The sequence below is a fragment of the Megalopta genalis genome, chromosome 6 (assembly GCF_051020955.1).
Source record: "Megalopta genalis isolate 19385.01 chromosome 6, iyMegGena1_principal, whole genome shotgun sequence".
NCBI lineage: Eukaryota > Metazoa > Arthropoda > Insecta > Hymenoptera > Halictidae > Megalopta > Megalopta genalis.
In genome coordinates, this window is record NC_135018.1 from 17,486 (window position 1) to 40,609 (window position 23,124).

Genomic DNA, 23,124 nt, shown 5'->3' on the forward strand with positions numbered 1-23,124 from the left:
TACGCGATGTTCCACAGCAGGGGACCTAAAACGGACCCCTGCGGGACACCGCGCACGACTCGCCGGCTCGCCATCCCCGCGGCGACAGGATATTCCACCCACCTGTCGGAGAGGTAGCTCCCTATTATCCGCTGTAAGTACTGCGGCACCCGCTGGTACCGCAACTCTTCTAAAATACACGCCCAGGGAACGGAGTTGAAGGCATTGGCAATGTCAAGTGACACCGCCAGTGCAACACCGCCCCCCTGTGTCGCGGTGTCCGAGAGCGCCCTCAGCCTGCGGACAGCGTCCACAGTAGAGAAGCCCTCCCGGAAGCCGTACTGGGCACTACTAAGTCCGGGAGCCGCCTCGCTCGCCAGGTGAGCCACAAGTCTGCGCGCCAAAATTCTCTCGAATAGCTTCGCCTCTTCGTTTAAGAGGCAAAGCGGTCGCCACGCAGATGGCGAGCCCGCGTCTCTCCCCTTTTTGGGGATTAGTACTAACATTCCTTTCCGCCACGGTGACGGAAAGGTTCCCTCCCTGAGACAGCTGTCAAACAGCTGCCTTATGTCAGAGCCAAGCGCCGACAGGGCCAAGGCCAGCACCCGACCATGGACGCCGTCCAGGCCGGGCGTCCTACTCCCTATCCGACTCGCGGCTTGGCGGAGCTCGTCCTCCGTTACCGCCAGCCCCTCGTTCCACGCAGCGTCTGCCCCCGCTCGATGTTCTTCCGCGAGGCCTGTTACGGCCTCCTCAGGATCTACCTCGGAGGGAAAGAGACCCCCAATTACTCTGTCCAGGAGCTGGGGCTTTAACGCCGCTGTAGCTGGAGGGGCCCGCGCACGAAGCCTGCCCATAACTATTTTGTAGGGCCTCCCCCAGGGATCCGCGTCTAATGTTTCGACGAGCTCTCGCCATGCCTGATCCTTGGCCCTGGCGATCTCCTTTCGGAGCTCCGACAACGCGTCGCGGTACTCGCGATAGCACTCAAGCACGGTTGCCCGAGTGCTCGATGCCCGCCGGCGCGCTCGCGTGTACTTTCTGCGGGCTGCGTGTCCCGCAGCACGCAGCCTGGCTATTTCAGCCGACCACCAGTATACGGGTGCCATCCGGTTGGCGTCGCTACTGCGGGGCATTGCAGTGTCAGAAATTGACCACAACGCCTTCCGCAGCAGTTCGGCCCCCCGTTCAGGATGCACCTGCCCACCCTCTGAAAATCCGCGCCCTCCCCACGATGCTGCTAATGCTGCAGCTTTTAGCAAGTCAGTGTTTAACTGCTTGATACCCCACCGAGGTCGCCGTCGTCGGCCGGCCTGACGCGTCACAGGACCCCGCGCGTCGTTGGGGGCAGCCCCCACGTCCATGATGATGGGGATGTGGTCCGAGGCTAGCTCCAGTTCCTCAGCCACCCTCCATCCTGTGACCCGAGGCACGACGGCAGGCGTCGCAAAGGTCAAATCCACGACGGAGACCCCCTGCCGCCGCACGCACGTCGGCCGGGACCCCCGGTTTAGTAACCGGAGGTCCAGACTCGCCGCCCAAGCCAGCACAGTCTCCCCTCGCGTGTTCGTCCTGCGGGATCCCCACGCCGTTGAGTGTGCATTGAAATCCCCCAGAACGAGGACCCGGCGAGATGTGTATCTTGTTAGACACACATGTAGCCCGTCCAGGAACCCCCGGAACTCACCGAGGACACAGTTTGGGGAGATGTACACACCGACGAGTATGATGTCCCCCCATTCTACCGCGACGTATCCCCTTCCCCTCTCCAGGAGTGCGATGGTCAGGGACCCCGGCTCGCCGCATGATGCGGCGATCACCACGGACCCCATCTCATCGCCCACCCAAAGAGGATTATCGGGGATACGGTATGGCTCCGCCATTACCCCGACGCCCGATCCCATCTCGCGTAAGGCCTGGACAAACAGGTCCTGGGCCCCGCGCGAGTGGTTCAGGTTACCCTGCAGGACCCGCATACCCGTGGTTAAGGCTGAGTTGTGCTACCGCTCGGGACGACTTCCATCGCCGTCCCATTTTCCCCACTATTGCTGCTTTCCATGTGCTCGGCGGGTGCATTCGCGGTTGCCGCCCCCGCAGTGTCCCAGGCTGGCTGCCCCACTATTACAGAGGGAGGTTTCCCCATCTTCCCCCGCATCGTTCGCTGGGCGCATGTCGCTGCCCCCAGACGGTGCCCGTGTGCCCGACCTAGGTCAGTACACAGCGGGCATCTCGGGTTGGCGACACATTGCGCAGCCCTGTGACCCTCTCCCCCACAGCGGAAGCACCTCGTGCTTCTATCTGCGTTGTTCGGGCAGGTGGCCCGAACATGACCCAGCTGCAGACATTTGAAGCACTGCAGTGGCTTCTCTCCCAGCGGGACAATCAACGCGCTGGACCACCCTACCAGTACGCGGCCCACCCCGATGACTTTCTTCATTGCATCAATCGGTCCGCGCGCCCAGCAGGCGCCCATTGCGCCCGGTACCGACTGTCTGATTTCCCCCGTTTTTATTTCTTCGATAGTGCACCCGCCAAGCCCAGCGAGCGCGCCCCTTACCTCGTCTTTGGTGACCGAGTAGTCCAGGCCAGCCACCCGGATGTCCAGCTGCTTGACGGGCCGGATTACACGCGCGCCGGTACCGTCAAGGAGGGCAGACAATTTCTCCGCCAGTTTCTGTGCCTGCGTCTGGCACTCGGGTCCCCTCATCTCCAGAAGTAGGCTGCCGGTCCTGGAGTGCCTGGTCCGCACCCCCGAGATCCCCAGCCCTTCCAGCGAAACATGCTGGCGCGCCCTCTGCATTACCTCGGTGTAGGAGAGTTTCCCCTCCGGGGCCAAGGCAATGGAGACGGCGGCCGTTGGTTGAGCGCGGACCAGGTCCGCGCACTCCCTGTGTGCTTGTTTCTCCCTCCGTGTTGGTGGTGGTGGCCTTGCACCGAGTACGCGTGGGCACTTTCCTCCTTGTTTTCTCCTCTGCGCATTTGTCGTTGCCGGTCCGGTTGCTGCAAGTGTTGCGGCCCGTGCCGCAGCCTTCTTCGCTCCCTTCGATTGGACAACGGTCCATGCGTATGTCCCTGGTTGCTGAGGTTGTGGGCCCGCAGCCGCGCGTTTAGTGGGAACTGTTCCTGTGACCTCTTTGTCCAGGTTCTTTGTTTCCGCGACCTGGCGTCTGGCTCTCTCCACCCTAGCTGCCACTGGTGGACGCAGGGTTGCCGCTGCCACCTCGTTTGCCCGTCCCAGACTGATTTCCATTCTCCGCTCCAGGGCGTCTATTCGACGGACGATCCCAGTCACGGCGTGGAGCACTTCGTTGCTGGTTTCCACAGGGGCAGGTCGGTCCTCCGTGGTCTCTCGGGTCCTCCCTGTTTTTTCGGCAGACATTGCGGCTCTGGTCGCAGCAAGTTCGGCCTCCAGCTCACGATTTCTTTGTCGGAGTCGGCCATTTTCCTCCTCTACATCGCGGTTTTCCCCGGTGTAGGTCCTCTTTGTTAGCACCGCAGAGCCGGCTTTGAATGTGAGGGCTGCATCTCTCAGGGCTTTTGCTAGGGTGCCCTTGAGACCTTTGGACACCGTTGAGACTCGCTCGACTTCCTCAGCTGCCTGTATGATTTCCTCTGCGACCTCCGCTGTTAAGAGGCCGACCATCTCCCTCTCCCGTGCTTGGATCTGGGCCAGGTCTGTTTTCCTCTCTTTAAGCCTGGGCTCTGTATCCTGTTCTTCCGCACCATGACCGTCTCTCTTGTATTTGTCCTTTGGGCTCTTCTTCGCTGAGACGGCCCTCTCGTTTTCCTCCGCCTCCGAGTCCGAGTCCGAGACCGTTGGTTTCCACTTCGGTCTCCAGAATTTGTTCGCTCCCTTCTGAGGTCCGTCACTCCCTCCTTCGGAGCCAGTATCCTCGTCTCTCGGGCGCTTTTGGCCAGCCCCCGACACGTCCATTGCGCTCTCTTCGGCTGTTGCCTCGTTGACACGCTTAGTTGTTTTTATTGTTTTATTTGTTTTTTGTGTTTTGTAGTTCTCCATATTTGTCCCACGATTGGGGTCGGACGATTACTCAAGGTCCACCCAGGCAGAGCCGCCCTTGCCTGGGTAAGGCTAATACACAACGGGTGCCGCCACCTCCCGTCGGTTGAGACGCTCAAGACCAGCGCACCCGCTGGCCACCTCCGTGTGCGCGACCCGGAGGCGTCCCCTCGCCGCGCCTCGAAGCTTAGGACTGGGATTTATTATAGAGGTCTTTCTCCTCGCAGCCCAGCCGGTTAAGGCAAGGCTCCCGTTCTGGTAAAACATGACCACCAGTTTACGGTTTAGGGATCCTGGTTTCCCAGGACCACCCCTCACTCCGTTAGCTACTACCCGCAGGCAGCACCCAGGAGCCACCACGTGGAGGTGTAGTGAGAGGATTTAGGCATGTGACTGTACCTCAGATAGAGATGACAAACCCCTCAGCAACTATGTCTTGCTGCTGAGAAGGCCACACACCCTAGGCTCCCGACATAACCTTGACATAACCTTGACATAACCTTGACATAACCTTGACATAACCTTGACATAACCTTGACATAACCTTGACATAACCTTGACATAACCTTGACATAACCTTGACATAACCTTGACATAACCTTGACATAACCTTGACATAACCTTGACATAACCTTGACATAACCGGAGCGGGGTTCCTTGACATAACCGGGATTTCCTTGACATAACCGCGGGGGGGGGTTCCTTGACATAACCGGGTTCCTTGACATTTTGGGGGGGGGGGGGTAAATCCGCTGGTCAGACACCCCCGTCCAGCCCGAAGGGTGGGACGGGGGTAGTGCGGGGTTTGACCCGCTAAAACCGGCGGCCTAGGGCGCTGGCGATTAGCGGGGGAGCCACGGGAACTCTCAAAGAACACAACCGCGGCTCCCCCTCACCTGGCCGGCCACCAGGATGGAATGGCGGTGGCCGACCGCGTCCCAGGGGCGGGTGAATTATACTCCCCCCATGAATCATCTTGCTTCGGCGTTGCGGGGGACCGCACCCCACACCGCCTCGTCACTCCTCACTCTATGGGGAGGACATCTTCAGTTGGCGGGTGGCGGGCTATTAAACCAGTAATCTGGTACACCCGCCCGCCTATTCTCATCTGCTCGGGGGGGGGGGGGGCTCTAGGCGTGGCCGCACACGCCGCACCCCCCGCTCACGGCGACCCCACTCGGCAGCCTCCTTCTGCAGCATCACCTCTTCGCAGAAGGCGATGGCTGCCGCCCATTTTCTCGGACTCTCCAGCATGGCCCCAACTAAGCTGGAGAGAGCGAGGTCGCGACCAACTTCCCTTCTTAGGACTCGGCGCAGCACTGAAAAGGCGGGGCATACCTCCAGTGTATTAAGTCTTGAGTGATTTAACGTGCGGCACCTGCCCAAAGGCTTATCCACACGGCCCCCATGGGCGCGGAATTGAGATACGCACAATAGGCGCGCTCACACATGTCAAGCCATACAGGAGCTACCAGTTACTACGAGGACGCGGACTCTCGTCAGCAGACAACTGGTGGTGCCGAGCCCTTTCTATGCTCTACCGGTTCAGCAGGTCGGTTCCCGAGCTGAATACCGCAGCTCACCCGTCGAGGCCCCCAACAACCAAAGGGTGGGACAGAACGAGGAAGGAGGGAAGAGGTAAGGAGAGGAAGGGAAGGAGCCTCTGGCCAACTTTAGCCGTTTACCACTGCCCCCTCGATGGACCTACCCACTGCCGGCCCGAGGTATCCTGGGCCAGATGGCCGGGACCTCGTGGGCACACCGACACCCGAGGTACCAGTATTTAGAAGGCCGACTGGTAGGACCTGTCGTAGCAAAGCTACTACCATGTTTGAAGACACCGCATCTCCAGCACTGGTCGGCTAGCGCTTCGGGATCGTGTACTCGCTACTCTACAACGCCTAGCACTTAGGAATCAGCAGAATAGGACCCGGCAAGCCGTATCCTACCCGCCTTTCTGCCTGTGTTCAGCGCCCTGCGCCACCTCCAGTGTATGCTGCGCCGAGTCCTCCTCCGCGCCACAGTGGTGGCACACCGTCGTCGCTTCCCGACCGATGCGACACAGGTAGACACCGAAGCAGCCATGCCCGGTGAATACCTGCGTCGCACGGTAGGAGAGCCTGCCATAACCGCCTCTCCCGCCGCGAGGTGAAGTGCGGCAGGAGAGCCCCAGGGACGTGCTCGCTGGCATGGGAACAAAGCCCCGCATGCCATCTGGCGAGCGCAAGTCCCCGGGCCTGGAGTTCGAAGCACTGGACCGCCTCCTGCTCCGGCGGGTCCCCCCGAGCCCGGCCAGCGATGCATATGCGCCTATAAACATAGGCGCGCATCGCCGCCTGCAGCTCGAAGGGAATTTCTCCCGCCAGAGCAAGCGCCGCCACGGTAGACGTGGTGCGGTAACCTCGTATGAGGCGAAGGGCCATTTGCCTCTGAAGCCGGCGCAACAACAAGGTGATGCGCCGGCTTGCCCTCGCGGACGGCGCCCAGATCGCGGCGCCGTATGACATTGCCTTGCCTTGCCTTCGTAACAAATGACTCTCGTTTCTCCCTCTTTCTCGCTCTCATTCGCTGTCTCACTCCCTCTCGCGTTCTTAACCCTTAAATGCATGAATTAATGAATTTTATTTAAAAAAAAAAAAAAAAAAAAAAAAAAAAATTAATAAGTCATATCTTATAGGGTTTTTATTGAAAAATATTAATGATTCATTTTGGTACTTTGTCGCAGGGGTTACTGCGACGGTTTGTATAAAATAATCCGAGAGTTTTTTGGTTTTTAAATAACGAGAACTTTAATATAACTTGTAACAAAGGCGATGAGATACAATGTGTAGAAGGTAAAGGTAAACGAGTGACGGATGATACAGAAATATGGACACGTTGAGAGTCGGAGGAAAACTTGCTAACTGACTTCTCTCGGTCGAGAGGTCCTCGTATTTATTGGTAGGGAAAGTCCTTGAAATTGGTAAGGGAAAGTCCTCGGGAAGGGCGAAGGCCTTTCCCGAAGATTTTCCGACCGGAGTGGTCCGGGACCTATGGTCCGAAGCTGTGTCCCAACGTTTTTATTGTTTTATTGCGGGGTGTACGCCTTGCGTCGGGAAAACCCGAAAAAGGCATGTGTACACCCCGTTTTTGAAGGACGTGTCTTTTTGTGTCTGGTCCGCCACAGTACACTATGCAAAATAGACATAAAAATTCTTTAGTTAGTATGACATATCTATAACAAAATTATAAACCACGCATACCACACCAAAACAAAACCAACAAACCAATAAAGGAAGCATAGTACTAAATACATGTCGTAATTATTACCATTAGTGCATGTTGTCCCATTTTTGCATCAACACGAAATAAGCCCTCCATACACATGATAGTTACGGAATATAGACAAAAGTACTAGCAAATTAATAAATAAGAGCCTTACCTTTAGAAAATATTGTTTGTTTAACGAATACACCAAAATATTTCTAAATAATCCACTTCCAAAAGTACGTAAATGAACCCGCTATCAAAAATGCGCGCCAATTGGTATAACGTCAGAAAGATACAAATATTGAAGTCAAATGTCATTATTTTAGTTAATTTTTGATAAGTCAATGGACAAAGGAATCACTGCCATTCAGCCAAATGTATCGATATCAAAACTGTTGTCGGGTATCCGCGCAAAAAGTTATTGATTAATTTTTGGGACTCTATGCATTTATGGGTTAATTTCGGACAATGTCAGGCGGCTCGAGGAGTTCTGCGAAACCTAAACGAAACACTGCCCCCCGTATCGTGTTCCACTCTGCGGACATTCTTACCCTCCTCTTTCCGAAAATTACGACGCACATTTATTCCCGGAATATGTAACCTTTCAATATTGTAACATTAACGCTACACATCCGTCGTCGTTTATCCAAATATTATCAGCATCTTGAAAAAAAAAAAAAAAAAAAAAAAAGAAAACCCCCTTCGCCAGGGTTCTCATAAATTAACTTCACATTACTTGAAGAAATAAATTGTACTATACAGGGTGTTCCACAATTACTTTAACAACTGAAAATGAGAGGTAGCTGAGGTCATTTGAAGTAACTTTTTCCTTTGCGAAAATGCAATCCGTGGCTTTGTTTACGAGTTATTAACGAAAAACACTAACCAATGAGAGGTGACGGTGCGAGAGAGAGAGTCCGCGAAAGAGTACGCAGCACGAGGCTTTGACAGATGGTCGGGACGGACTCGAGCCGCGTTCGAAGTATTGAACAAATCACGAAGCGAAAACTTTCAGGATTATTTTTACTACGTAACAGTGATATTTTTCAGAAAGACGCTGTTCACCTTTCCTTTAGAACGTGTGAAGAATATTTGGAAATTTGTCGGACCCGAAATAATAAAGAATTTAACCGTGACGTCCGTTTTAATTTTCTAGTGTGCATGACACCTCGTGTGTAACATGTGAATTTGTTTTTAAGCAAGGTGGACAGTGAAGATTAGCAAAGTACGTAAATTATATTTACGTACTTTGTACGTAAAAATATTTGCGTACTTTGTTAATCTTCACTGTCCACCTTGCTTAAAAACAAATTCACATGTTACACACGAGGTGTCATGCACACTAGAAAATTAAAACGGACGTCACGGTTAAATTCTTTATTATTTCGGGTCCGACAAATTTCCAAATATTCTTCAGACGTTCTAAGGTAGATTTATTTGGACAAATTGTAGCGTCGCATCCCTCTACCTGAGCGCGGCCGCTAGCAATAAAACAAGTACCGTTCCTAATGCTCAAAATTCCCTAAAAATCACGCACCCCTAATAAAGCAATTCTCCTCACATCTGGACACCTCGACCCGCACGGGACTTTCCCAACTTTCTCCTTTCCTACGAAAGCCCATCTATTCTTTTCTTCTCTTCCAGTATAAAAGAGACAAACGCGCAACTCCAAAAGCTCAGTCTGTCCTAAGTTGCTAGTCCTACGACACCACGCTAGTCGCGCCCGCGCTCATCGATAACAATTCAATAAACTGCATTAATAGTAACCTCAAACACGCTCTCCGATTCGCTAACCTTCCCTTCAGTGCTAAAAAATTTTAAGGGGATTATTATTTTCATTACTTCTCGGTAAAAAAAAAAAAAAAAAAAAAAAAAAACGCACCCCACTCCGATCACCACGCGGTCCCAAAAAAAAAAGGACGCGCTCAGGGCGTAAGGGACAACGCGGTGAGAAGGAGATGGACAACGCTGATTGGGAAAACCCATTCGCGGGTCAACCAATCAGGGGTGTCCAGAGCCCTTGCCGGGGGCAAACAGGATAATATAAAAAGAGCAGCAGTGAGACGCTCGTTCTCATACCTCTGATACTCCTCATACCTCTCGTACCTCTGAAACTCCTCATACCTCTCATGCTACGACGTCACGCTACCCGAAAGTGATTCTACGCAACTTATCCAATAAAGTTAGTAATTACATCGCACGCACCAGTTATTTACAAGAACACAACTCATAACTAAAAATATTTGTTTTTCCGCGTATTTGATATTCGCGGTTCCCTACGACTCTTCAAGATGCTAGGGATAATAATAAGCTGAGTTTCTTTTCTTTAACTTGGAATATATTTGAACATTCAACTTCACATCGATACAGAGTTTAATTTTTAGAGAGTAGACTATTCCGTGTTCGGGTTGATGGTAGAATGACTGTTGTGTGTTGTGTGTTCTCGGAGGTAAATTCGGTGTGGGTGTGTTCTAAATTTGAGACAGTCGGATTCGTGGATTGTTCAATTCTTGCGAGGAGTGAGGGAAACAGTCGCCCTGACTGATTGGATTGCAAAATTAGGAAAGTGACCGCCCCAAACTATGGGTCACCCGCAGGTAGTGCTCGTGCCCTCGGGTGACGCCCGCGAAGGAATCCGAGTGTCCCAAGGATAAGCCGTAGCAAACAATGATCCGGAAAATGCCTCTTCTCGGTGGAACATGCATATCGTAAAAAAAAAAAAAAAACGACTAGGAATGACATTTGGTGACCAACTGTGGATCATAAAAGAAATACTTGAATAGAAGACGGAAATGGCTTTCAACGAAATTGCTTACTACGGGTGTTCTGGCATTTCGATTGCTTCGTCCAAAATACGCTATTTCCTAGGGCCTTCGGTCCCTGGGTTATCCACATCTGGCAATTTTCCTCTTCCCAGGGACGAACGTGGATGGTAAATAATGTTTGACTCGAGGACAACATTTTTTCTCGCTTGATTTATAGGGGTTCCGTCATACAACGAAACAATATTTATGTATCGATAGTCGGAAGTCCTTCTGTACTGTCTATCCTCCCTGTTGGGATTATGGAATGAAAATGAATATGATTCTAATTCTTTTCTTAAAAAGACTTTATTTTTTTATTCCTTTATTGAGAGAAGGTATATGGGCGAAAACGATCGAGCAACCAAACTCTACTGAGAGTCCGGTAAGAAAAAAAAGACGCTTCTTTTATATCCTTCTTGGGTTCGTCTTATCCACCAATCAGAGACGTTTATTTGTCGCGTTTCACATTGTATACGTGACGCTGGGATCCCCAAACAGTCAGGGCACGATGTGTATCTAATGGTACCGGTGATGATGTCTCGCGGTATCTATTATATACAGTTTACATCACCGTCGTTGCCCGCTGACGGAACCGACGAAAAAATGTAAACCGATATCTTAGTATCTTAGTATTAAGTAAACTATAGATTAATTTTTGTTCGAGGCTAAAATTTCCTTTTTTTTCAACACTCCCTAATATTATTATTGTCTGTTCGACCTAATATAACAAGTATACCTGTAAATAGGATAACTGTTTAGAATTACGTCCTCTTTACCAACTTTACTTTTTTTTTTTTCTTAACGTCTTTGCTGTATTATATAGTTATTATTATTAATTAATCGCCGTAATTAATGTTTTTGAATTATCCTGCAGTGCACGCTGCATGTGGCGCCTCTGTCGAAGAAAAGATGAAGCTCCGTTCCGATATCCGTACAGCGCCAATCGATGCAGTGACAAAAGGCTCAAACTGTTAGCCAAATTATCGGCGATAGATTTTGGCTACCGGTTTCTGCGTTTTTCCGCTAGATGGGGGGCAAACACCGTCTGTTGTGGCGTACGCTCGTACAAGCGGCACACAGCGGCACCTACAACTTAGTAACTAGCTGTTGCTACGCAAACCACTGGACTCTCTCACAGTCTAATAGCAACCTCCCAAGAGTGTAGACGTACAGTCTAATAGCAACCTCCCGAGAGTACAGACGTACAGTCTAATAGCAACCTCCCGAGAGTAAAGACGTACAAACAGTCTAAAGACGTACGCATAAAGTTAAATAAAACACGTTACAAGTTAGCCAAATTAACTGTTTCCTTTATTACCGAAAAGCCATCGTCCCCAGTTCTCAGAGAATCCAATTTAAGAGAACATAATACCAAGCAAACCGCCACACTGTCGAGTAAATAAAGTTCTCCTTGTACAGATCAACACCTCGAATTCATTTTGCAAACTCGCATACTCGAAACATCCGATACGTTTTACGTTCGTTTCGCATCTGTTAGTGCACAGCACTAATGTCTTTATGACACGGACGTGCCTAGCCGGCTATTTTTTGAGTTTAGGTTTTTGGGACTTCGCTTCTCTCGGCCTCGATGGCCGGGACGAGTCATAAAGAAGGAAAAGTTCCAAAGGGTCAGCCTGACATTGTATTATGACGGTAATGCCTGGAGGAACTTTCCTGCCTTTGCCGGGGCGATGCGGACGTGTGCTTTGGAACGGACTCACTGATTGACTATTGCCCCAAAAATATCGGGCAGGGCCAATCGTCGAATATTGGAGGTGCGTTGGAGGGAGATGGCAGTCTTTATTTTATACCGTCCACATATATAGCGTCATAATTCGTCGCTATTACTGACGACGCTGTGACGTCCCAACAGCATCGATAACGATTATTTCAAACGAATGTAGAGAATTATGAACTTGACACAAGTAACATAAGGCCGGTAAAAGAAATTGCGTAACCATTGATTATGAAAGTGGTACAATTCCAATTTCCATAGACAGGTGGCGGGTTAGTGGCCACCGGTGGCTTCACAATTGTTACTATTTTAGGTTACTTATTTTATTTTCCTCCAACAATGGATAATTTCATATTCACATCGGATAGTGATATAGGTAAGAAGAAATAGTAAATCAATGTTATGACAATTGAGAATATTTATTTTATTTTCAATAAATTTACATAGAAATAAGACCCATGAATATAAACAAAAGAATAACGAACTGTGATATAGAAGAATCAAGGAGTGCATTTTGCGCGCGTTTCTCCCCACCCCACGACCCTCGCGCGTTTCTCTCCGCCCCACGAGCCTCGCGCGGCGCGCCCCCCCTCCCCCTCGCCATTTCGCGCGGCGCGCCCCCCATTCCCCTTGCCTTTCGCGCGGCGCGCCCCCCATTCCCCTCGCCTTTGCGCGGCGCGCCCCCCCATGCCCCTTGCGGCGCCCCCCCAGCGCGCGTTTTTCGCGTGAAACCCCCCCCACAACGCCGCATGCGCGGCGACCCCCCCCCCCCCCTCCCCCTCGCTCGGCAACCCCCCCTCCCCCGCGCCTTGTGACACCCCCCCCCCCCCCCCTCCCTTAAATCTTGTCATTGCGCGGCTTGAGATGACGTTTGGGAGGAGGTATTAATGATAATACTAATTAGCTATTAAACTATATAATAATCAAATGTGTGTGCATCATATCAAATACATCAATTATATCCTCTTACAATTTATACAAACACGTATCTAGAATCGGAGATATAGTCAAACTAGGAATTTTCAATTCAAAGTAACCCATTATAACCTAGCAATACAAATTTATTAAGTCAACCGAAAAGTCCTAGCAATACAAATTTATTAAGTCAACCGAAAAGTAATCAAAATCTTTCCTTGTCTTTCTTCCAAAAAAAATACATTTATTTATTAAACAAATCATACATTTTAATCAACTAAATACTGTACACCATTTTTCAAACACCTTTTACCACCATAGAAGCAGTTCTTGGATTCTTGGATTCTTCGACATATCATATGTCCGACTATTGGGGACGACGTCCAGACAATCTGGACGCCAACACTGGTCACGTCCGTGTCATAACTGCTCGCAAAAACTCCACGTGTTTCTTCCTTCCCGATGGAACAACATCTGCCAACATTCAATTTTATCCAAACCAAACAAACTGGACTTGCACCGCTTTCAAAACAAACGCTCCATATTTATTCTTACAGAAACTAGCTCCACTGTCTTCTTCCCTACCAGTCTCCCCGATACATCTTTTTCTTTTTCTTTTTCTTATTTATGCAAAGTCTTCCCTACTTTCTTCCCATCTTTCAACTTTCAACCATAAATCTTCCTTCGCATCATCCACTTCACAGCATCTAATTGCCGAGAGTCCACTGCGGAATTCAGAAAACTGTAATCATACCATACCTTTCAAATCACATTTATATTCACAAACATTTATCATACGCATACTTATTCTTCTTTAGGAATAGTTCATCAAAACTATCTTCATTTCACCAATCTGTAATAGAAAACAACCTTCACCATTCATCTATTCGATTAAACTCATCTTAATATTAATCATTGCAACATACCTGGCTAATGCATTTCCTAAACTGTCTGCATTTTTATTCATCTAAACTTCTTCTTGGTTCGTCCAACGCGAAAATTCCGTAATCTTTACAAAAAAAGTCTCCGCTATGGCAAGTCCTGTAATTATAGAAGCTAGAACCTGAAATTAGCATTCTAGAAATCAACCAATTTACTGTTTTCTGCTTAACGATACTTTACCCACCGTCCATGGTTTACTTTAAATTCATAGTTTTATTACGTCTCTCATCATAGATTTCGGTACAAAAATTAAACAATAATATTTATGTATCGATAGTCGGAAGTCCTTCTGTACTGTCTGTTCGACCTAATATAACAAGTATACCTGTAAATAGGATAACTGTTTAGAATTACGTCCACTTTACCTGCATTTTTTAACGTCTTTGCTATATTATATCCTTATTATTAATGAATCGCCATAATTAATGTTTTTTGGTTATCCTGCCGTACACGCTGCATATGGCGCCTCTGTCGAAGAAAAGATGAAGCTCCGTTCCGATATCCGTACAGCGCCAATCGATGCAGTGACAAAAGGCTCAAACTGTTAGCCAAATTATCGGCGATAGATTTTGGCTACCGGTTTCTGCGTTTTTCCGCTAGATGGGGGGCAAACACCGTCTGTCGAGTAAATAAAGTTCTCCTTGTACAGATCAACACCTCGAATTCATTTTGCAAACTCGCATACTCGAAACCCCCGATACGTTCAACGTTCAACGTTTCGCATCGATAACGGTTATTTCAAACGAAATTTCAAGGGCATCCTCGGTTCTTAGTTCGCGATGCTGTTCGTGTTCTCGCCAGTTCCCACGATGCTCGGACGGACCTCTCTCAACGCATCGGGACGTCCCAATCGAAATTCCGTAATCTCCTTCGGATAATAATAACTGCGTACCTACGAAACGAATCGTGAAACCGAGCGAACGGTACGGACGCCATTGTTTCCACGGATACCACCGTCTCTCTTTCAATTCCGATTCTTCTGACTCGAACCCGAATGAAACGAAGAGAGCGTGTTGTAGCGGATCCGCAACATAATGTAAAAGAATTTTCGGACGCGAAAATTCCAACCTTCCCATGTGCGTGCTGTACGCAGCCAGGTCTCAAGGAGACCTGGACAAAGTCCAGGTGTTTGAGAGAGAGAGAGAGAGAGAGAGAGGGAGAGCCCTAGTTGTTTCAGAGTCCTCGCAGGCGACGACTTTTTTCGAAATTGTTCGTTTTCGTGTCAAACACGACACACGCAGCAGACGTATCGCCGCGACATTTTCTTTCGTTGGGAATTATTATCGTTGTCGTTTCGTTATTGCTATCTTCTTTCGTTACCGTTGCTTATATGCTGATTGCAGGTTCGCCTAAAAATATTCATTATAGGAAAATCAGGGTTTGAAAAAGTAAACCAAGGGCACACAGGACTGTTCACGATAAAGTGCTGCATCGATGTCGTGTGAAAAAACGAATGACAACATTGCGATACGTAGTTAATTGCTGTTTGAAATTTGATCGTATTACGTATTATGTTAACTAATTATATTTTGGTTCGTGTGTCGTTTGATTTTGTTACACGATACGCACCCGTGCAACAGATCCTTCTGAACAGTTCCGTGTCCTTGGTTTAGTTTTTTTTATGGACCAATATTGTCGTAATTAACGTATTGGGCGAGCATCGAGGCCAACGCGAAAAAATAAACAACAAGCCACATACCCGAATGAAAATAAACAATAACCAACGATAGAACGATAAACGAATATGTATAGGTACACGAGAAATAACTTTGACAACGCGCTTTGTATGCGATAGGTAGGTACAAACAAATAACGAACAACAATAACTAATCGAGTATCTTTTTTATTTCTCGTTAAATTTATGCAGAATACAGTACTAATTATACACGAGGTGTATTTATACTTTGTGTTTATACTTTGTATTAATATATTCTCCCGTTTTGTTTTACGTCTTGGTTTAATTACATCACATCAAACGGACACGGTGCTGAAAGTTGTTGATTATGTACACATCTTTTTGCAATAAATTGTGCTGGCAAGAATAGTATTATGTACCAGGAATTTCGAAGAAACGAATCAAAGATAACCAAACGGAAATGCATCGGTCATTCGGTTTCTCTGTATACACAGTTTTGTGGTACATACTTATTCGGTGATTCATGACGACGATTACGATCAGCTGGACTCGTTATTAAGTAATATTTATGTCCATGTACGCAACGAATGAATGGTGAACGTGTACTTTTTGGGACGCGAGAAGTATTTTTTAGCATCGTGTTTCTTCCTTGCACGCGCGCGCGCGCGCGTGTGTGTGCGTGTGTTCCGCACGTTCCATTCCGAGTTACTTATCTTACGAATTACGATTATTGGTCGAGTATTCTTATCCGAAGCCTTTTTATCGTATTACATTAACTCAATCGAGTCATCGTGTCATCTTCACGACATTATTCCTCTCGAACGATACTTTCGAAGAGGAAATATCGAGGACGTGCTACACGTTTCCCTGATTCAAGTACGATCACGGACTCGATTCGTAGTCGTTCGATCTACAAGGAAAGGCCAGTGTTTGTCCAAAGAGACTTCTAGACGGTTAAAGTGACGGTGTGCGCGACGCGAGCGAAGACGGCCAGGTTACGAGATACAAAGAATTACAAGCCGGACAGTGAGAAAGTTCGATCCGAAGACTACACCGTGTTTTGTGCAAACGCAACTTGTTCGCCCTTCCTTGAAGCACAATGCTCGTCGTACCATTTCTGAAAGTAATCGATGGTGAACAATTTTTAGGGTGTCATTGGTTGCACTCACGAATCAACTCTGCCCGTTCTTTCCGAAAGCTTCTACGTTCTTTCGAGTGTATAATCGAGCGTATAATATCCAAATGAGAAAACAGAAGGTGTACTTGTAAAACGCTTACTTCCAGTTTTGGCAACATAGAAACGGATTATAAATTAAACGAATTACATTACACCGATCGATACCGATCGATCGCTTGCTCTTATCGATAGGCAAGATCCAAAAACGTTCAAGAATAGAATAGAAGTATGACTTGCGAGTTGTTTTCTTCGTATCGGTATTGCAAACGTATACGTATACTTGTTGAAAAATAGGCACGTTACTGGGGGGGGGGGGGGGGGGGATTTAAATGGCTTTAAAATGGCCGCGGAACACAGTTTTCTTATATAATATTTTAACATTTGCTTGGCACAATATCGATTTCAGAACTTGCGATCGCGATCTACCCGTGGTTCTAACGAATTAAATATTATCTATATATTTAGAGTTTCGTTAGCGAATATTACAAAATTGAGGGATGAAAAAAAGTCGAGGTCGGTTTGTAAAGATCCGAACATGTTCGAATAAGGTATATAAGCTGGTTCTTGTTTAGAATATACGTACAAACTGGCTCTTGCTTCCTAAACATTTTAACAGACTATACGAAACGAATCGAAATTGATATTACCCACAATTTCTCTCAGGATTTTACACAAAAGTGAACACAGACAATGAATTCGTTCGTTCGCTGGATCACCGTGATAATATAAATACGGTAGTATAACTGATACAAATGATATTACCAAAAAAAAAGAAAGAAAAAGAAAAGAAAAGAAAAAAAAGGAAATGAAAACAAATACGATATAAAAGAAACGATAAAGGTAATAGTTTTTCTACCGTTCCAATAAAATGACCGTATTATCAAAAGTTAAGGCCACTCTTAAGATCCGTGATTCAATTATATTGAAACGCGTGGAATCGAAATATGTACGTATGTAGATCTGAAACGAAATGGTGCGCGTTTTGTTCATAGTGGCATATGGTAATACGGAATAATCGTACGTCGATTTGCCCGGTGACAACGTTTTATATTCTTCTTTCTCCTACGTAAGAAGATTGCGAGAGAGGAAGATTATTCCATGTTTGGTCCGGTAACACGCGATCGGGCGATCCTGCTGCCCCTGTCGATCGATCCCAGTGACCGAGAAATTTCTTGTCGACCGTTGAACGGTACGTTATAGTATTATACATATATAATCGCAACGCGTCGTCTTCGCTCGCGCATATTCTATCGAAAAATGTTCTTCTAACGCGACCATGGTTTCAATGTAAATTCTATCGCGCGTTTGGCCCCTCGTCCGCTGCAGAAAGTAAAACGAATTCGTGCCGAGCACGCGAACGCGAAAACAACCGTGAAAGGTGTTGCCGCCAACGACGACGCGACGTTTCTTTTGCGTAGGCAATGGTCGCGCAAAATCAATCGAAAAATCACGAAAACGGCCGACTGATTCGAACAATTCGCGGAAACACCGTCGCAACGAATCCGAACCTTGTGCACACAGTCTTATATCGCGGAGCACGATGTCACAAAATACACGAACGTTTTGTAGCAAGCAGGCGATCGATCCCGTCCGCCGAGAGACTCGTACGTTCGTATGTACAATCAATTTACTCGTATAGAAACAAGATCCGTTAGTTCCGCGACGCTAAATAGGTGCGCGCCCTAGGTATCGTAATGCATCGAGAGTTTGAACTTTTCGACAAGCACGGATAGACGGCCCGAATATAGAGGGAGAAGTAACGGATAGAAAATCTAATCTCCATAGCGGAAAACGAATAGAACGTTGCTTCGAAGCACTGTGTTTTGTACGACAAGCTTCGTCGATCGAATTAAATAGGATAGAGCGACGCACCCGCGGCCCGACGACTTCCAACCGGTTGCCAATTGTGACCGAATGAGAATTATGTAAATTCTCGTTGTATCTCGTGTACGAACGGTTGTTTCGGGTTATATTCAGACCGGTCAACTTCGCGAGCTTGCCGTGTCGGAAAAGTCGTCTAGAAATTGTAAAAGGCCAGATTAAATAGAATTTAATAGAGCTTCGCTTTACGGTTACACGTATATATGTCGTTGAAGGCGTTAACGTCGTCGATGGAAACAGACTGTCTTTTTGATTTCTCGTACACGTTGCCACAAATTGATTCGCGAGAACGCGAACCGCCGATTCTCGCGAGATCTCGACCGTGTGCAACCGGTCTGTAGTAGCATCCGTAATATTACTTTACGCTCCGCGCTTTTCCTCCGATCTGTCGTGTTGCGTGAAACCGTTTCGAAGAAAACTGCGGGAACAGATGCGCGAGCGTTCCTTCCGTGTCGTCGACGTTCGCGAGCGTCGACGCGGCAACGTGTGCACGAATTAAATCCGAAAGAGGAAAACGAAATAAATATAGGACGGATATGTTTAACTTGAAAGTTGGATAGACGCGTTAGATCCTATACGTCCTCTACGACGATAAAATATCTTTCTCTTTCTCCCGATGGCGCCCGCGCGTTAAATGCTTCGGCGTCTAATAGTTGTGTCGTGCGCGCACGAATGGAATATTCGTAACGAAGACAGTGGAGATCCTAGATTTTGAAGGTTTCACGGAACGCCGGTCAAAGTCCAGGAAGGATGTTGCACAGGTTCGGTTTCCTCTTGTTTCCTCTCGATCGACGCGACGGATATACCGTGCGAAATAATGCGACCCTTGGATATGTTCGAACCGGTGTAGACAGTGGCGAGTCCCCCCCCCCCCCTCCCCCATTCGAGGCGTTGTCTTCGCGTTACCCCAGGGCATTGATTTCAACGCGACGATCCTCTTTCCCCACCGTATTCGTATATTCATATATCTACGCGAAACGTAGCGTACGCCGAGTAAACATTTGTGTGATATCTCCGTTAAACGTTACATTTACATACATTAAAGCTGCATCTTCGTGTGTATACTAATACACGTTTAAAGTAAGTATGTACAGTGACGTTGGAATCCCGAGGATTTAATCCATCATGGTGGTTGGTTAGGCCCGACTTCTCCCGATCCGACGCGTTCGTTCCTCTCGTAAAACTTGAAACGGTTCCGAAACATAACCGTTCGACTGCGGATTTTTATGCACTTGTACGTATACCGTATGCAAATTTACGACATATTTACAACGTTTCCATTTGATTTTCAACGGAAGGAAATTTTTAATAACGAAATCAATGTTTTCTTTATTTTAGGCATTGAAAAATAATCCCCAAAGATTAGGTGAGTTATTTACTTAAAGATTCGCAGTCTAGAGATTACGGTTTACTCTCGATCTCGTTGTAACTACAAAAAGTGAAATAAGGAAAAAGATTTTTCGGTGATGGAGAGAATTTTGTCATCGGGAACGATAGTTTCGCGCTGTTTTGGCTGAATCGATGTATGCGCGCGATTCGGCTAGTTCGTGTATGGAAATTTCTCCGAATATACATATGTACTTGTAAAAAATTTTAGTACTTTTTCGTAGCAAAACTTACGAATAGAAACCGAACAGAATTAATCGCGGTTACGTTAACGCGGCAACGATCGGACGATTTTAAAGGAACGATCAAATATGAATAGTATGCTTTTATTGTTTTCTCATTGCGTAAAGATATTTGTTTGTCATTGTAAAAATAACGTTTACGATATTCGCTTGGTCTAGTACTTTGATTATTATACAAAGACCAGCAAGTATGTATTCTCAAGTTTTTCTCTGTTTTCGATTTCGTATTGGTAATTTTTTCAAAGAAGAGTAATAAAACGGTATTATACGGAAAAATAAAAGAGAAATTGTATCGAGAGAATTGCTAATTGGAAATATTGCAATACGTTCCACGAGATTACTTTCGTATACGATACCATAATTCGCGTTTACCTTCGCGCTTGTTGTTTGTTACGATTCACGAGTTTTCTTGGATCATCGGAAAAGATTTGCATTCGTGAATCGACGCGAAGCAACAAAATATTGCAATTTTCTGCAGCAGCTTCGAGGGCGAAGCTCGCAATTGGTAGACGAATCGTATCGGAGAAATCGGACCTTGAAAAAGAAGCGATTTTTGGTCTTTCATCTAAGTTCCTAGCTGGTCGAAATTTCGAGGAAGCGAACGGAAGCTTCAGCTTGCGCCGAAATCCGCTTCCATCGGGCGTGCGCGTTAAGAATAGAACTAGGTGTTACGAAGACTTTCAAAATCTTTAGAGTAATGTTTTGAAACACGTGATCGCACGATTCGATTCAAAATCATCATTGTACTCTAATAATTGTTTAACAATCGAGAGTATTTAATAAATATCAGAGTTCTTCTAATAAAATCAGTTCATCGAACTAACAACGTTTGGCGTGTTTGTAATACGTACAATATGTAATAGCCATCGGGACAAGGAAATTCGATGTTACCTCCGTTGCAAGAAATGTGCTCGTAGTCGTGTAAGATCGCGTTATAAAAATTTTTAAACGATCGACGAAAAGACAACAATGAAATGTATTTGATGCTGTTGCTGAAACAAATGTCAGGAGACTTCTAACGGAAGCATGAAACTGTTACGAATCGATAACCGAATTGGCTGGATAAAATACAAATACTCTCTCATTGTACATATGTTACGGCTTTGGAACCAATTTTTGCGTCCGATACGAGTCGAACTTTTCTTCAATTTGTGAAACGTCAATGTTACTTTGAATACACGTTCTTGCAAATCGAAAGCCTTCGCTATTATGGAAAAATGTAAGTTCGCAATTACACACTAATTGTAAGAAAAACAGGTACGGATAAAGACAGCGTTCCAATGGTAGAACACTATGGTAATCTTTGTCAACGATCGCATAGTGTTCTTTCACTCGCTAGCACTTGATCGAGAATGGACAATTGTGCTCTCTAAGTACGTTCATTTTTCTCTTCTCTTCATTATTCTCTTGTCTTCATTATTCTCTTCTCTTCTCTTCTCTTCTCTTCTCTTCTCTTCTCTTCTCTTCTCTTCTCTTCTCTTCTCTTCTCTTCTCTTCTCTTCTCTTCTCTTCTCTTCTCTTCTGTTGTTCTGTCTACAGTAGACTGGTAACTTTAGGCTACGGTTACGTTTAGGAGTCCGGCAAACTATTTTTCTATCTTTTGATAATAGTTATGTACGCAGTAACATGTAGCTATTCGAAATGCTGAAATAAGCTAACAACGAGAAATCAACGTCTCTGCGACCAACATTTTTTCCCCGAACAGCTTTAACCGTTTCAGTATTTTACGTAATAGTAAGCAGTTCCAACCGAGTAATTATACTATTTTATCCATTGCTTTCGCGTGAAAGTGAAAACAGCTCTCGAGACATTTATTGAAAAATTAAAGTCGGAGGTAATTATTTATTCGCATTTAGTGTGCCCTATTTAGTTCTAACACACACACACGCACACATACACACGACAGCATTCTGACTCGTTGATATTTAACTGTCGGAAATGTGGTGGATAGTAATCGCGAGATACACATATTTTCGAAAAGGAGGCTGTAACTAAGGAAGAAGAAAAATGCACGAGGTCAACGAGCTTGTTCTAAAAAAATTGTAAATCTTACGATTTGCATCGAATATCGGTGGACGCGAACGCTATGGCGATTAACAAGCTATTGCCATTAGCACGAGTTCTGGACGAAATGTTTGCGTCGCAGCGAAGGCATTGATTTCGTAGCGGATTAGAAATGAACGCGCCTATTTCGTCAACGAAGCGTAAGAAAAACCGGAAAGCCTATATGTATGTACAAATCCGCAAAAGCATTGCGCGATCGCGGAAAGTGAAGCATCGGAAATTACGATGCTGTCGTGCGCATCGGTTTGCTAATTTTGCTAATCGTCGAGGAACGTTTTCGTCTATGAGAGTTACCGATCGGACACGCGAAGATACATAGTACATACATCGGTTTCGAACGAGTTCGAGCGATGAAAAAGTTGGGCGCAATTACAATAGCGAGATCGATGGAACGATACACGGTGAAACAGGATAGTGGTAAACAAAGAGTATAAATAAGTCGTGGTCGGATTCTTAATCGTACGCTCGATCTTCGACGTTCGCTCGAGCATCGGGAAAGAGATCGCGGTATCCTTTTGAGACACGCGATACGGCTACTTCGTGTTACCGAATTACTTCCTGCGTGATCACGAACCGCTTCGTAGCCTAAAATTACATATGTTCTTGAAAAACTGAACGGCTCGCCGGATTTTTCATTCCTCAGGCGCTGTTTGCTGAGCCGTGTCACCGTCCTCGCGGTTGTCATTCGCTTTCTGTTCTTGTTCTTTCTGTGCTCTCGCTTCGGCATCTGTGGACACATCGATAAAACGCTCATTATTATCGCTTCCTCCGATGGAAAGAGGCTGGATTTCGTATAAACGGAGAATTAGTAAATTGTGTAATAAATGGGAACAGTTCGTATGTAACACCACGGTCGATACATAATTGAATAAAGAGATTTTTTTATATAAAAAAAAAAATGCTTCGTATTTACACACTTGTTAAATAACCGCACGAACTTTCTGACCTACCCGATTCGAAAACAATACTTTCCATACACGCGTATGGAAAACGAAACAAATTGACAACGCAAAGTTGCCTCCTTAGTTACAGTTACGCATTTCTCTTTCTCTCTCTCTCTCTCTCGCTCTCTCTCTCTCTCTCTCTCTCTCTCTCT

The 23,124-nt window shown here is 46.6% G+C and overlaps 1 protein-coding gene and 1 long non-coding RNA gene across 16 annotated transcripts in view; both read right to left on the bottom strand.

Moving 5' to 3' along the window:
* Positions 1-12,913: 12,913 nt before the first annotated feature.
* Positions 12,914-14,124, bottom strand: LOC117218794 (uncharacterized). 9 transcript variants are annotated; one of them, XR_013033694.1, is made up of 5 exons: positions 14,008-14,124; positions 13,827-13,949; positions 13,627-13,741; positions 13,505-13,553; positions 12,914-13,425 (listed from the first exon to the last, which is right to left on the bottom strand). It is a non-coding gene; the product is annotated as an uncharacterized LOC117218794 (long non-coding RNA). The 9 variants fall into 9 exon arrangements; XR_013033693.1 differs by having other exon boundaries at positions 13,627-13,763; XR_013033695.1 differs by having other exon boundaries at positions 13,823-13,949.
* Positions 14,125-15,469: 1,345 nt separating this feature from the next.
* LOC117218882 (dual specificity calcium/calmodulin-dependent 3',5'-cyclic nucleotide phosphodiesterase 1) overlaps positions 15,470-23,124 on the bottom strand; it is a 153,223-nt gene continuing 145,568 nt past the window's right edge. For all 7 annotated transcript variants that reach the window (XM_076522960.1, XM_076522959.1, XM_033467623.2 and 4 more), the window contains one exon: positions 15,470-22,755. In XM_076522960.1, coding sequence (XP_076379075.1) covers positions 22,661-22,755 — 95 coding nt within the window. In that variant the 3' untranslated portion in view covers positions 15,470-22,660. The remainder of the gene's footprint in view (positions 22,756-23,124) is intronic.